At 37.9% G+C, this 14,274-nt stretch overlaps 1 protein-coding gene across 5 annotated transcripts; it reads left to right on the top strand.

The window, feature by feature from the left end:
- The first annotated feature begins 887 nt into the window (after nt 1-887).
- LOC149155745 (adenosine kinase 2-like) lies at nt 888-7,756 on the top strand. Of its 5 annotated transcripts, XM_089445968.1 has the most exons (11): nt 892-1,149; nt 1,329-1,394; nt 1,528-1,595; nt 1,698-1,765; nt 1,951-2,027; nt 2,127-2,224; nt 2,340-2,410; nt 2,609-2,675; nt 6,767-6,887; nt 7,010-7,135; nt 7,446-7,756. In XM_089445968.1, the coding sequence occupies exons 1-10, from the start codon at nt 1,143-1,145 to the stop codon at nt 7,093-7,095; spliced, it is 729 nt and encodes a 242-aa protein (XP_089302094.1). In that variant the 5' UTR covers nt 892-1,142; the 3' UTR covers nt 7,096-7,135; nt 7,446-7,756. The 5 variants fall into 5 exon arrangements, with proteins under 5 accessions (XP_089302096.1, XP_089302094.1, XP_089302093.1 ...); XM_089445970.1 differs by having other exon boundaries at nt 888-1,149; nt 2,172-2,224; nt 7,010-7,756; XM_089445967.1 differs by having other exon boundaries at nt 893-1,149; nt 7,010-7,756.
- The last annotated feature ends 6,518 nt before the right edge of the window (nt 7,757-14,274 follow it).

Here is a 14,274-nt window from a genome sequence, read left to right on the forward strand (position 1 = left end):
AAGAAACACGGGTCAGCTCAATTCAGAGACATTCACAGTTTTTAAACGGATCAGTTCAGCAGGCTTAAGGCAGAAGATTTTGCATTTCAGTTTTGAAAGAACTCAGAAAGAACAGCGATGCTTTGGCATTTACAATGTAAACTTTTTATATTCTTAATAAAAAGTTTCGTTTTTTTCCTTGGAAAAAAATAATGGAATTGTTATTTTGATTTCGAAAGGACACTTTTGTTTTATTGAAATAATAATTAATGTTTTATAAAATTAGTCTAAATGGTAACTTATTTGGTGATGATGGTAAAAGTGAATTGTTGTGTGCAATGGGGTGGTTCGATGTTTAAATCTCTAAAATTTACTTGTGCCTACATAAAGGCATAAATAGGCACTTAGAGATTATAGTGTAATTGTTGTCACGCAAACACAAAACTAGAGCAATTGCCAATTCTTCTAAACACAATCATAATAATAATAATAATAATAAAATTACTATGACTATTTATAAAAATCATTACAATAAAAAAATTCTTATTTTTAAAATTAAATTTATGTTTAGGCCGATAGGCCTTCCTTTGAAAGAAACTTTCGTCGTCCTTTTGTTCCTAACGTTGACACCTGGCGTCCTGGGTCCACATTCGCGTGGCGTAATGTCCTGTTGCCACCTGGTCTTGTTCACGTGATGGGTAAGGTACTCTTGTGGTTCACGCCCAACCCGACCATGGTGATGATCTAGGGTTATGATCACCTGAAGGAGGATAATTGGTGGAGGTTTGGTCCTAACCCTAACTGCATGCCTAAAACCCTACGTCTCATTTCGCTTTTGCATTTTTGTTTGTTGTCATCGCGTTTTGAGGTGAGGGTTTTGCAGGTTCTGGTTTGTGCATGGAGAGACGAACCTCCTTCCTCTTCTCTTCGAGAGTATTAATCCCTTCTCCGTGCCTCGTTATTCCACATGTGAACATGTTCCGACTTCCTCCGTGCCCATGTCCTGGTTCCCTCTGCTACCAAAATTCTCAGGATATGCATTCAAGCTCGACTCCCCTTTACCATGAGTCTGACGATTCCTCAGGAGTTGAGTATTCTGCATATGAAAATTTTTCTTAGAAAGGAACTCAACCATGGCATATGTTGCTGGAGAAAGGCGCTGAATGGCAGGTATTAGTTAGCTTTTTTTATTTGTTTTTCCCAATAACTCGTTTTTGTTTTGTTTCATTTCCATTAATGTTTGATTTTCTTGATTTACAAGTAGGGTGTGGTTTATAATGTGTTTCCTCTTCTTTCTTGCAGAGGCCTAGGTTTCTTGTTCCCTTAGTCTCTGACTTACTGTTTCATAGCGATTCTTGTAGTAGGTTCTGTCCATGTTTTCCCAGGAAGCGGAATAAACTCGAGGACGCTCGAAGGTAACATTCCAAGTTCCCTTAGGTTTTCAGTCTGTCGTTTCCTTAAAGAGATTCAGTCTCGCGGATCTAGGCCGTGAGGGTTGTGGTAACCGTGATTTCCTTTATCTCTGTGCATGTCTATTACTGGTCTCAGGCACCCTTCTTGGCAAGGACAAGTTTGGGGCAGAGATGAAGAAAAATTCGAAAGCCCCTGGAGTCAATGTAACTTCCATTATCTTCAGTATAGTTCGTTTTCATTGCAAAAGTACTATGTTTCCCTGAAGAATCACTGATATGAGAAACTGTATTTTGTGTTTCATACAGGTGCATTATTATGAGGATGAAACAAAACCAACTGGTACATGTGTTGTTCTTATCGTTGGGGGTGAAAGGTGAGCACTGAAAATGTCTCTTAACAGTGTGTTATTGTATTGTACAGTGTACTAGTTCTTTTGTCACTGACACCCCAGATACCTGAGTTTCTTGACCTATGCACATAATATTCGCTTCATTGCCAGCTGTTCTCGTCAGGTTTTTCTCTCTTGACTCGTTTAAATATTAACCTTGTAATGTTCAGGTCAGTGGTTGTAAATTTGTCAGCAACAAATTGCTACAAATCAGAACACTTGAAATCACCCGAAAACTGGGCTTTAGGTAATGTACTGAAGTTTTTGCTCTCTTTTAAGTTATTTTCTCAATGCTTAGGCTTTACTTAGCTCTAAGTTTAAAAGGAAATTATTGTTTGTTGTACAGTTGAGAAGGCCAAGTTCTTTTATATTGCTGGCTTTTTCCTTGCAGTCTCGCCTGAGTCGATTCAACTTGTGGCTGAACATGCAGCTCAGAAAGGGAAGGTAAAGTGTATTGTAATCACTTTGGTATCTGGAAGCAGAGGGGTTATTGTGTTATTGGTTATTTGGCAAACTAACAATGTCCATGCCAAATGGTCTTGTATTTCATGTCGTGCAGATATTTATGATGAATCTTGCATCTCCTTATATCTGTGAATGTTTTACTGAGGCATGGATGAAAGTTTTTCCGTAAGACCTACTTCCTTGCATTGTTTTAGTCTGATATCTAGATAGCAGATGATTACGCAGATAGAACTTAAAACATTTCTATTTTCATACCAAGTTGATTTGGCTTCTTTCTTCTATGATATCCGAATTCCCTCTGTTATAACTTATATTTATTATACTGTTTGAAATGTTTCATGATATCTGGCAATTTTACCTCAGGTATATGGATTATGTTTTTGGAGATGAGACTGAAGCAAGGACTTTTGCAAAGGCGCAAGGGTGGGAGGTAAATTATGTGATCTTAATTTCTGACCAATATACTTCTGAACTTGAATGGAGTAGATGTTTACTAAATCTTTTGCATTTTCTAGACTGACAATGTTGAAGAAATAGCCCTAAAGATGTCAGCACTGCCAAAGGCAACTGGAACTCACAAGAGGATAGCTTGTTATTACACAAGGTGCAGATCAAGTAGTCGTTGCAAAAGCTTTTCGATCTTTTGTTTATAGCTGACATTGAGATTAAGAGAAGATTTTTCTTGAATATTGTACTGGAAGAGGCTAAAAGTTTCAGTGGTCTATGGTACTGGTCTCAGGAATATAAACAAAAGACAAAAGATCGAAAATAATTACCTTTCCAGCTTTTGCAACGACTACTGGATCTGCACCTGGTAATTATTTCTCAATTTCTCATTATTGTACTGGAAGAGGCTAAAAGTTTCAGTGGTCTTGGACTCTTGGACATTCCTTCTATATTCAACCAAATACATTCTGGTCTATGGTTCTAGATTTCCTTCCCTTATGATTAAGGATAATATGAGTTCAATCTAGTTCTTAGGAGATTGTTGATGTCTGGACTCTGGAGTTCTTACTTGGTAAAAATTGTGCAACTCCTTGAGAGTTAACATTGGTGACAAACAATATGTAGATTATGGTCTGTGACATGGCATGGCCATCACCATTATCTTTACAAACTGATTCTAGATGATAAGAGAGCTCAGAAACATCATCTCGATTCATGACAGAAGGTGATAGATAGTCTGCCAGGACTTTGTTGGACTCTAGAGTCTACTACAAATCTCTATTGTTAAAGGAAACCCTTAGCAGATGATGACCTTATTTGAACCGTGTTGTGAGAATTTTGGGGTTGTTGGTAATGGAGAATTGAGTAGAAAGGTTAACCCCAGTTTGTGAGCATACCCAAATTGTACTACTTTAAAGCTGAAAATAATTTTGCACTAGAACGCTGATTTTGAGCAGTGTTGACTCTGAGATGCCTCTGCAAATATTTCATCATGTGATTTGTCATGAGTCGAAGTATCTGAGCAGGTTGTTGATGTCTGGAGTTCTTACTTGGTAAAAATTGTGCAACCCCATGGGAGTCAACATTTGTGACAAACTCTATGTAGAGTATGGTTTGTGACATGGCATAGCCATCACCTTTATCTGTACATTTTGATTCTGGATGATAAGAGAGCTCAGAAACATCATCTCGATTCATGACGGAAGGTGATAGATGCCTGCCAGGATTTTGTTGGACTCCACTATAAATCTCCAACCTTAAGGGAACCCTTAGCAGATGACCTTAGAACCGTATTGTGAGAATTTTGGGTTTGTTGGTAACAGAGAATTGAGTAGAACGGTTAACCCAAGTTTGTTAGTATACTCAAATTGTATTAGTTTAAAGCTGAAAATAAATTTGCACTTGCATGCTGATTTTGAGATGCCTCTGGAAACATTTCACCATGCGATCTGTCATTACTCAGATTATTTATATATGTATTGAGCTCTGGTTTTTCATATTTTTCCTGTATATCTATTCAAATAATAAAAAATAAAAAAAATGTGCTCTACAGCAGAAATGAGTGCGTGTAATAATTTTGGAATCATATTGGTTATTCACTCTTTCTTCTCCTTGTAAGTACTTCTCTTTAACCAATCTTCTTCTGTTTCTTTTGTCTACTGTGTTCTATCATGGCAAGAATGTATTCTGTCTTCTCCTTGGAAGGAATTTGTATCTTACTCATATTACCAGTCCCTTTTGTTTTGTTTCATGCATGTAATTTTGGTTGTATTTTTTTCATTAGGAGAGATACAAGTTGTGATACAGAGGAAGTTATGCACATTACATAATGTACTTTTTCTTCTCCTTGTGAGGGATTTTTGTCTTGTTACCAATGTACCATTCTTCGTCTGTTTTTTCTTTGCTTTTCTATCATATCCAAGAATGTACTCTTTCTTATAATTGGAAGTAATTTATATCTTACCAAGATTAAAATTGTACTCTATTATTCTCATGTACCAGTTGCGTCTGTTTATTGTTTTTTTATTAGGAGTGATAAAAATTGTCATTGCCCATTGGTAAATCATAGAACAGTCTTCCGCTCTTTCTTCTCTCTGCTGTTCCATTGTGCCAATGATGTGCACTTTTTTTATCATTGTAAGGAATTTATATCTTACTATTTGGCTTCATGTATATCTTATATCTCACTACTCTTTCTTGTCATTGTAAGGAATTTATTTCTTACCATAATTTATACCAATCTCTTGTTTCGCTTCTTGTATCATATTTTGTTATAATTGATTTTTATTAGGAGAGGCACAAGTCGTGATAGGGAGGAAGCTATGCACATGTAATTTGCCAAGGGACTTTCTGGTGTTTAAAAATTAAATTGCCACATATCTCCGCTGGTCCGTCATGAGCGTATTAGCTGTTAATTTGTTAATGTTTAGTTTCATGGCACTTTTAATGAGAATTATTGAGTAGACAAATTTTGCATCAAGTGCTTTTCTCTTCTTTAAAGAAACAAATGGTTCTCGTTATCTGAGTGTCCTCTTTTTTTTTTTATAAATGCAAACAAACACAGAACACAGAGAAACTCTTAATAAGCCAAAGAGATCCACTGGGGGTATGGGGTTGGATACCCACAAACACAGAAGTCATCGGGGTGTGGGGCTTTATACCCACAAACACAGAAGGACACAAAGAAACTCTACATAAACCAAATAGATGCGCGGAACACACAAGTTGTGTTGGGGTGTGGGCTGGATACCCACAAACACAGAAGGATACAAAGAAACTCTGGGTGTGGGAATGGATACCCACAGACACAGGACACAAAGAAACTCTTAATAACCCAAAGAGATCCACTGAACACATGTGATATTGATAATGGAAAAAGGGAAGATTCTATTACATCAACTTTAATATTTTGGGTGTGAATGGAGTAAGGGAAGATTCTGGTGCGGACATTGAAGCAGAAAGGACATGCAGAAACTCTTAATAAGCCAAAAGAGATTCACTGAGAACATATGTCTTGTTGAAAATGGAGAAAGGGAAAATTCCATTACATCAACCTTAGTATTTTGGTACAGAGGATCACTTAAAACTTTGAGTTGCTTCCCACTATTTTAAGTCACATTGATATAGCAAAGTGTCACGAATGTTGGAAAAACATGAAAGGAAAACTGAATATTTTAGAAAGGTTTGGAAACATTTTCTTTTTCCACTCTGATGTTTAATGATCCCATCCAAAGCCCTATACTCCATACGGAAATAAACTACATGCTAAAATAATGAAGGAAATGGACATGACCGCAATAAGTACTGTTTGCAAATTCAAACACCAGACATACAAAAGATTTAGCCTGATTTGTTTGACACAAATTGCTCAGAGCATGAAAGAATGACACGTGATTGTTGCTCATCTAGAACAATGAAGACGAAAGAAATTTTATTAGTGTCTACACATGATGAATAAAAGGGGACTGCTAGGCATACCAAAAGTATACAGATAAAGCATAAATCGGTAAACCCTAAAAATAATATAAATAGGTATAGACCTTTTAACGTAGATGTAGATATAAAAGAGCTAGTGTGAGCGTCGTCAATAACTGAGATTGTTCTCCGAGGAATGGCCCGGACTGAGTGGATCAGGCTGGATAATCTGGAAGAGCTGGGTGCTTCCACGATGGTACAGACAGAGACAAAACTTCAATGTACCTTAAGCCATAAAATCACATTATTCATTTGCTAACCAACTCCTTGCAAATTTTAGGCCTAAAGCAATTTCCCAATATTTTCCGAGATTCCTACTTTGTTGAAATAAATTTATCTTCCCATAGCGTTTCTCTAATTATTTGTTTTGGGAGAGGGAAGGGGGAAGATTAGTTATTTATTTTCAGATGGGCTACTGGCACCTGTTACCCCGAAAATTCTGCTCATACGATTTGTCATAGGCTGCACTTCCAATTTCCCAATAACAGAATGGTGCCTTGAGTATTTATTTGGACATATTTTGTTTCCATATAAAATATTAAGCATTCCTTGAAATTGTGGGTTTCTTGACTTTTGAACAATAACTATTTGTTTTGCTAGGATGCTGATGATTCAGTGCCTTTCTTCTGGGGCACTGCAGCTGATGATTACCTTGTATTATTTGATGAGCCAAATGTCTTGAAAGAAGGATGTGGAAAATCTTTTGCTCCATTTCCCCGAGGTAATATAGGACTGCTAAATTAGAGCTTATCTGTTTTTTAGCTATCTGGCACATGAAAGTGTAGCTGAATGTTGGCTATAGAGCCTCTAATGTAATATTGGTTGTTGCATTTGCCTTCGCAGGTTGTTACTTCTCTACATCATGTGGATTGCCGAGCTTTGAACATCCTTTGAATAAGTTGATGCCAATGCCTCGTGCCTCGTGTTGATAGTGCATTTGGCAATAACAGGATCTCTTCCTCTGGCTGGGTAGAATCCTCTCATGGCAAGCTCATTACTAATACTTCGCAAGAGTTCACGTATGATAATTTAATGACTTTTCAAGCACTTGGAGAGAACCAGATTGTGAACCAAACGATAGCAACCAATAGTAAGGTTATTGTAGAGGCAGCCACAGGAATAGAATTATCCTCTGAAGTTGATGACTTCTTCACTTTATATTTAGATTTCAATTCTCCTATGGCTGTAATAAATGTTTCAAATGCACTTAATAAAAATGTATCCATTGTTGATTCTAGTGGAACGTTCTTCAGCTCTCTGAATAATAATCAAAATGCAGGGGGAGACGATACAATCACCAGCACCCAACGGACGTACAATTATCAAAGCACTCAAGGTTGCTATTCCAAGCAAGTTAAAGCAATCAACTCAACACTTGGGATCAAATCCCACAAAGCAATTCTATACCTACTCTTCAAATTCCTTTAAGCTTTTGAAAGTAAAACCAATGAATTATCAATATAATTTTACAATAATAAAAAACAATTAGAAGGCATTTGGCGAGCTCAAATTGCTCATCCGTTAGGCTTGAACCAACATCTCTTCTTGAGAAATTCAACAATTCTAATTTAATAATCCTATCGGCCTCTCTTTGTACCTTTTTTTTTTCCGAAGGTGGCAAAACCTATCAAACTCAGGTGTCAAACCAACAGTGAGGACAGCCATCTCTGGCTGCTATCCGCGAAAGTCGGTTGGACTCATCACCGTTACCAAGGAAAACCACGCCACCTGTAATAACCCGCTGGTGGTCCGTAAGGGAGCAGGCTCTCACTCCTGCCAGATGCCTCTGGGTCTTGGGCCGTTAACCTGTTTCCTTACGTCCGAGGAAGACGAGCTCTTAGCCAAGCAGAAGCAGTTTTACGGCATACTCCAGGCCGACTCTCTTTGTACCTTATGGGACAATTGCTAGTATATATATTTTTTGAATTTTTCAAATTAAATCTTTTTAATATATGAAATTTCAATTTTAATTTTTAAAATAATTCCTTATCTAATTTATAAAACATTATTAATTGAAATACCTATTCATATTTTATTTGTATATTTTAACGTAATAAAATTATTATTATTAATTATATTACAATCACAGTTTTTAATTATTATTACTATCACAATTTTTAATTCTTAAAATTGTGATTCTTAATTTTAATTTTTGAAGTGCCCTATTACACTTTTTAATTCTTAATATTGTAATGCTTAATTTTAAGTTTTGAAGTGTAATTTTTATTTATCAAAATAATTGTTCATGGTTTATTGAATTGGAATTGTCTAATTGTTGTAAGAAAATTAAAATCACTATTTATTAAATTTGTTGCAATTACAATTTTTAATTTTTAATTATATTTTTTTTATTTATTAAAATAACAATGTTATATAAACCAATTTTTATTATTAACAATAATTTGTCATTGATGAAAAATTGTTGTATAATATATTTTTGATTTTTCTAGCACAATGTATTAATGATCTACACTCTGATTTGTAATATTATAAAGTTCTTCATTATATGTTATTGTTACAATTTGTAATTTTACATTTTGAAGTTTTACATTTCTTATTGTTGAAATTGCAATGAAATGTTATTATTTTTTTTATATTTTTCAAGATCAACAATAGTGTATTATGTAAGACCAATAAGATCAAAGTTATTTTGAGAGAGAAAAAAAAATAAAAAATTAATGCAAATACTATAAGGCACATGAGTTATTTAAAAACAACAATGTAATTATAATTCAAGGTTTAAAAAATAAAGATGTAAAACTATTGTTGAATAACATTGTTTTTGGACCAACCAATAAGTGACTAAATCTTCCATAATCCAATATAGATTTTTCACAAAAGAAAATCACATATTTTCCCATCAATGTTGTAATGATATAGATTTTTTTTAAATAATCAATAATTAAACTATATATATATATATTTGTAAACTTGGTAGCACTTTCTTTTTCTATTAATTTGCCATAAATATGTAGTAAATTATGACTATCAAAATACTTCTGGTGGCCTCAACTTGCCTGCAGGAAACCAGGTTTGTTGGTCACTGAACTGCATCAAAAGCTGTCCAAAATTTAAACAGTTTAATTCTTATCATTGAGGCTACATTTGTTGCTATATCTATTATATACTTCATAGATAATAACATAATAACAAAATTTAACTATATGGATCTCTGCATCAATCATCTGATAATTCTACTGGACTCGGATCTTTCGCACTTGAACCGGGTGCTTCACTCTACAACAGTGTCTGGATATGCTTTTCCATTCTCTTCAAGCAGAGGTTTTGATGATATTGCTACACTTGAACTAACTGGATTTCCTTCTGGAGATATTTTAAGCTTGGTTCTTCTTGCTTGTCCACTTCTGGCTCTTCTTTGTCCTTGTACGTTATCATTGCTTCGGCCATAATGTTTTTCATTACCCAGTATTGTTGGATGGCCTATCGAAACGGTTTTATGCGACCTCGATTGTGTCATGGATCCTGAATTATTGGCTCCCAATCAGCTATTGGGATTTCTTCATTTTCTATATTGGCATTTAACTCCCCTTCCCATTCTGTTATTACTGCTTTTACTTCTGTCGGGGTTCCTACATAGTAGGCATTGATTAAATTTTGCATGCTTTCTTATCCGGTTCTTCTTCCCCTTTTTCTCTATGGTTTGCTCATTGGTGTCTCAGGGCCTTTCATTTTCTGTTTTGTCTTTTTTCCCGTTCTTCTGCTCCCTTTTAGTTTCTATTTCCTGCCTTATTTTACCATTTTTTTTCTGCCTCCATTTCCTACAATCCCGACACTCCTGCGGCCTTGCCTGTTTCAGTTGTTGGAGCTTAGAGGCCTGGTGAACATTGGAATTAATACTACCTGTAATGTGAACTAGTAATAAATCATTAAAATCAAGAATAATTTTATCCATAGTGTTCTTCCATTGCTTTTTGGTCTGTGTTTTGGCCTTATCACTCCCAATTTTCTTCTCATTCACCCCATCGCCCCCAGTTTGCAGCCACTCCATTAAAGCCTCGCTCCTCGGCTCTATGCCCCCCTTGATTCCCATTCCCTAAGGTCTCCCCAGGTATCCCCCTCCTCGCTCATGGTCTAGTGGGCTAGAGGTTTTCTTACCGTCTTTAGGGGAGCTGAGCTTTTTCAGCCATTCCGCCACCAGGACGGACCCCCTCTTCGCTTTTTTGTGTTGCGGCTTCCCTAGAATGCCATCACTACCCAGTGACTTCCCAGGTTGCTCTTTCTCCTTCCTTGCACTACCCTTTTGGTCTGGAGTTAGCCCTTTCCTAACCCACTAGTCTATATTTCTATCCCCATGATGAGAGTGTCCCACCTGACTCCATGTTATCCTCCCTTGGCTTTTTTGCCAATTTTGGTTCCTAGCTTTCTCTCTTCCCAGGTCCAAGGGGCAAACAACTCCCCTGAGAATTCGCAGAGGCCTCAAGGCCTTTCCTCTTCTTAGTTTTGTACCGGTTCCTACTGACAAGCATTCCTTTTGTTTCCCAGGTTCGGACTTCCCCCCAGGCCTCTCACAGTACCCTTTCCCCCCCACTCATCCAGGAGTAACAACCCTTTATACCATGACATTATTAACAGGAAATTACAAATGGAAACATTAAATTTACCACTGCTTTTAGCATCTACGAGACTCAACAATCTTTTTCTAATCCAAGACCAGCAAGACCCCTTACGAGGTTCGTTTTTTCTCTCCCACCCTTCCAGGAAAGCTATCAAGTTGAACCCATGCATAATTAACAGGCAATTATACTTGAACACTCTGGATTTTTCATTCCTTTTTTCGATTCAAAGACCAAATACTCTTTTTTTAGCACCGAACCAACGTTTTCCTATTGCATTCACTACTTCTCCCCTCATTTTCCAAATTCTTCTCCAAGTGGATGACATTGTTGCCATATCGACAAAGGGGGGAGTTGTAATTACATACCAGGTGTTGTAGACGAATTTCAATTGTTGCTATGTCTACTCGTTCTCCCTCAGCTCATTGCTTTGCCACCTTTTTTTTAACCTGCTCCCCACCTACCCATTCTCATTACCGAGGTACCCTCCACTTGTCGCGTTTCCATATCCGCCTCCCCTTCCTTCGTGTGTGGTCCTTGGTCGAGGCACCCACTTCCCATCCATTTATTGTCTTCCGTCATCTCCTGACAGTTTCCAGTTTCCCTTGCCACCTTATGTTTGTCGTCACCCTTTGCCGGCTATCCTACCCTCCTTCTATCTGTCCTGTCCTTATACCTTCTGGCTCCCATTGCCCTCCGCACCCCGATCGGGGATTCTGTCCTTTTTCCCTTTCTTTTCTCAGAATTTTCGTGAGACTATTCAATCCTTCTGTTTGATTTATTGCTTCTCCTGGTATATCTAGGTTGCTTCCGGGTTTGCCACATCCCCAGTTTGCTACGAAGTATGTTGCCATGTTCCCTGATATTAGGACATGTTTTGGGATGATGTAGTATATCCCTTGTAACAGGTTTCCTATTTCTTGTACCAGTCTTTCCATTCTCCAACTTTGGCTTATATTTTCCCATTGAGTTCCTTGTTGAAGTTTTTTCAATGTGTCTATAACCAGTGTCAAGTCTCCTTCCACAGCTATCTTCTGGAAATTTTCTCTTCAATCTATTTCTAACCCTTTTTAAGTGCATAGAGTTTCGCTTCATTATTGCTCTCTATTTTGCAATACATTACAAACATCCAAATGGTGTTTCCCTGGTGGTCTCTGAACACTCCTCCTAAGCCTAATGCACCCAGATTTCCTTTGGTTGCACCATCGAAGTTCAATTTTATGAAATCCTTCGAGGGAAACATAAAATGGAGTGAGGATTCTCGGGGTGTAGGTTTTTGTTTCCATGAGTTAGGCATCAACATTCGTGGACTCAGATTTAACCTTTCCATTATTCGACGTTCCTGTGGTATGGTTTCCCATTCATCTGGGTACCATTTCTCTGCTAGAATCATCTCCCTAATGTTTTGTACTATCGTTTCCCATAACTCCATTGTTGTTCTTTTTTCCCCTTTAAAAATTCTCTAATTCCTCTCTTTCCACACCACCCATAGCAGGAATCCTAAGGAGATATTCCAGGCTCGGTTCAAGATGGGACTCTGGTATATTTTCTTTCGCCATTTTTCCATTGTTGTTTTTGTGCTTGATTGATCCCTGTCCGTGTGGCCGAATAGTATTTCGTGATTCTGCCATAGGACTTTGTTGTAACTGCAGGCATTTAGAAGGTGTTCCATCGTTTCCGTTTGTCCTTCACATGTGCAGCAAACCAATGGGCCCTGCATCCCCCTTACCTGTAGTTGATCCCATGTTAGGGCTCGGCCATGGTGGACCACCCATAGGAAGAAGGTTATTTTCGGCCACAGTTTGTCCTTCCATATGTGTTCCCATATGGGTAACCCTTGTTGTTGTTGGTGTTCTGCTTGCAGATGATATCCTTCTTGGATAGTGAACATACCTTTTATTATGTATCCCCACCTTATAATGTTCGGTCCTTCCGCAATCGCTATTCTTCTGGAGTCCATCTCCTTATTGTAGGTTGCCCACTGTATAGAGTCTGGTGCTTCTGGCCAATGTTGTCTACTCTTCCATTTTCTCCATTGTACTCCTGTCTCTGTTTCCCAGAAGTTTCTCACTGTCTGATTTGCTAGGTTGTTTGTATTTAAGAATATTTCCACTAGATCTGGCCTACTGAATAATTTTTCTCTCTGTTGCCAAGCCTCTTGCCAGAACCTAGCTTTGTCTCCTCCCCTAATTTCCCAAAAGCTATGGTTTCTTACCAATTCCTTGTTTTCTGCTGCTAGGTTCCATAAGGCCGACCCCTTTATATTTTCTTGGATTCTCAATTGTCCTTCTGTCGATCTAGGCATCCCATATTTTCTACCCCATATTTCTTTCCATAGATTTGTTCCTCCCTGTATCCATCTCCACCATAACTTAGCCCCCGTTACCTGGTTCAGAGTATACAGATCTCGGAGACCCAACCCCCTGCTTTGTTTGGTTTAATTAGCCAATTCTAGGATAATAGTGCCCATTTTTTGGTTGTTTGTGTCCCTTGCAATAGGAATTTCTTGAATATATTTATCATCTTGTTACATATTGTTTTAGGGACTGCTAGGCTTGAGAGATGGTAGATCAATATTGATTGTAGCATTGCCTTTAGCAGTATGAATCTACTTGTCATGTGTAATGTTCTAAATGTCCAATTATGTAGCCATCCTTGAATCTTTGCCAGGAGTACCTTCCAGTTTTCCACACTAATCGGGTGAAGGCTTAGCGGAATCCCCAGATATTTCAATGGGAAGGTTCCTATGCGAAAGCCCATTATTCTTGCCAGGAATGCTTGGGATTGGGTTGTTGTGTTGAAAAAGAAGATATCTGACTTCTCCTTGTTGATCTGCGTTCCTGAGGCATTCATGAAGTCTTGCAAGATATCTAATAGGGCCCTAGCTTCCTTGAGTGTAGCTTGACTGAACATCATGATGTCGTCAATAAATTGTTGATGAGTTAATGGAAAATTATTTCCCCACATTCACAGACCTTTAAATTGTCCTGCTTGCACCTTCACTTTAACATATCTTCCTAGCCCTTCAGCTACTAATATAAACAAGAAAGGGGAAATCGAGTCTCCTTGTCTTAGCCCCCTTGTTGCATTGAATGCCTCTGCCAGTGCTCCATTCAAGAGAATTGAGAACACAGGGGTCGATATCAAAGAATAGATCCAATTTATCCATTGGGGGTCAAAGCCAAAGGCTTTCAGGATACTTTGGAGATAGGTCCAGCTTAATCGATCGTATGCTTTGTTGGGTTGTGTTATATTCTTTCCACGACTAGCCCACGTAGTTAACCAGGGGGTTAGAAGGGGGGCGGAGCCCCCCCATTGTTGCACCGATTGCGTAGCGGGGGGGTGGTCACAGGGGGTTTGAAGGGTGCAGGTAACCCCACTCTATGGGGTTACCACCCCAGAAAATTTTGGTTTTGGACCCTATGTTAGGTTGGGCGGATCCACTTATGGTTTTGTGCATGATTTTCGCACATGGTTTTGGACGCGATGGTTTTCGGTCCATGGCATTGGATGCTTCGACATGTATAAATATGT

This window comes from Pinus tabuliformis, chromosome 9, assembly GCF_031772625.1.
Source record: "Pinus tabuliformis cultivar Carrire ecotype Pingquan chromosome 9, CPIR1, whole genome shotgun sequence".
Lineage (NCBI taxonomy): Eukaryota > Viridiplantae > Streptophyta > Pinopsida > Pinales > Pinaceae > Pinus > Pinus tabuliformis.

Coding starts and splice junctions, on each gene's coding strand:
- LOC149155745 (XM_089445968.1), top strand. Junction 1,596..1,697: donor CGAAAGCCCCTGGAGTCAAT/GTAACTTCCATT, acceptor TGTTTCATACAG/GTGCATTATTATGAGGATGA. Junction 1,766..1,950: donor CTTATCGTTGGGGGTGAAAG/GTGAGCACTGAA, acceptor TGTAATGTTCAG/GTCAGTGGTTGTAAATTTGT.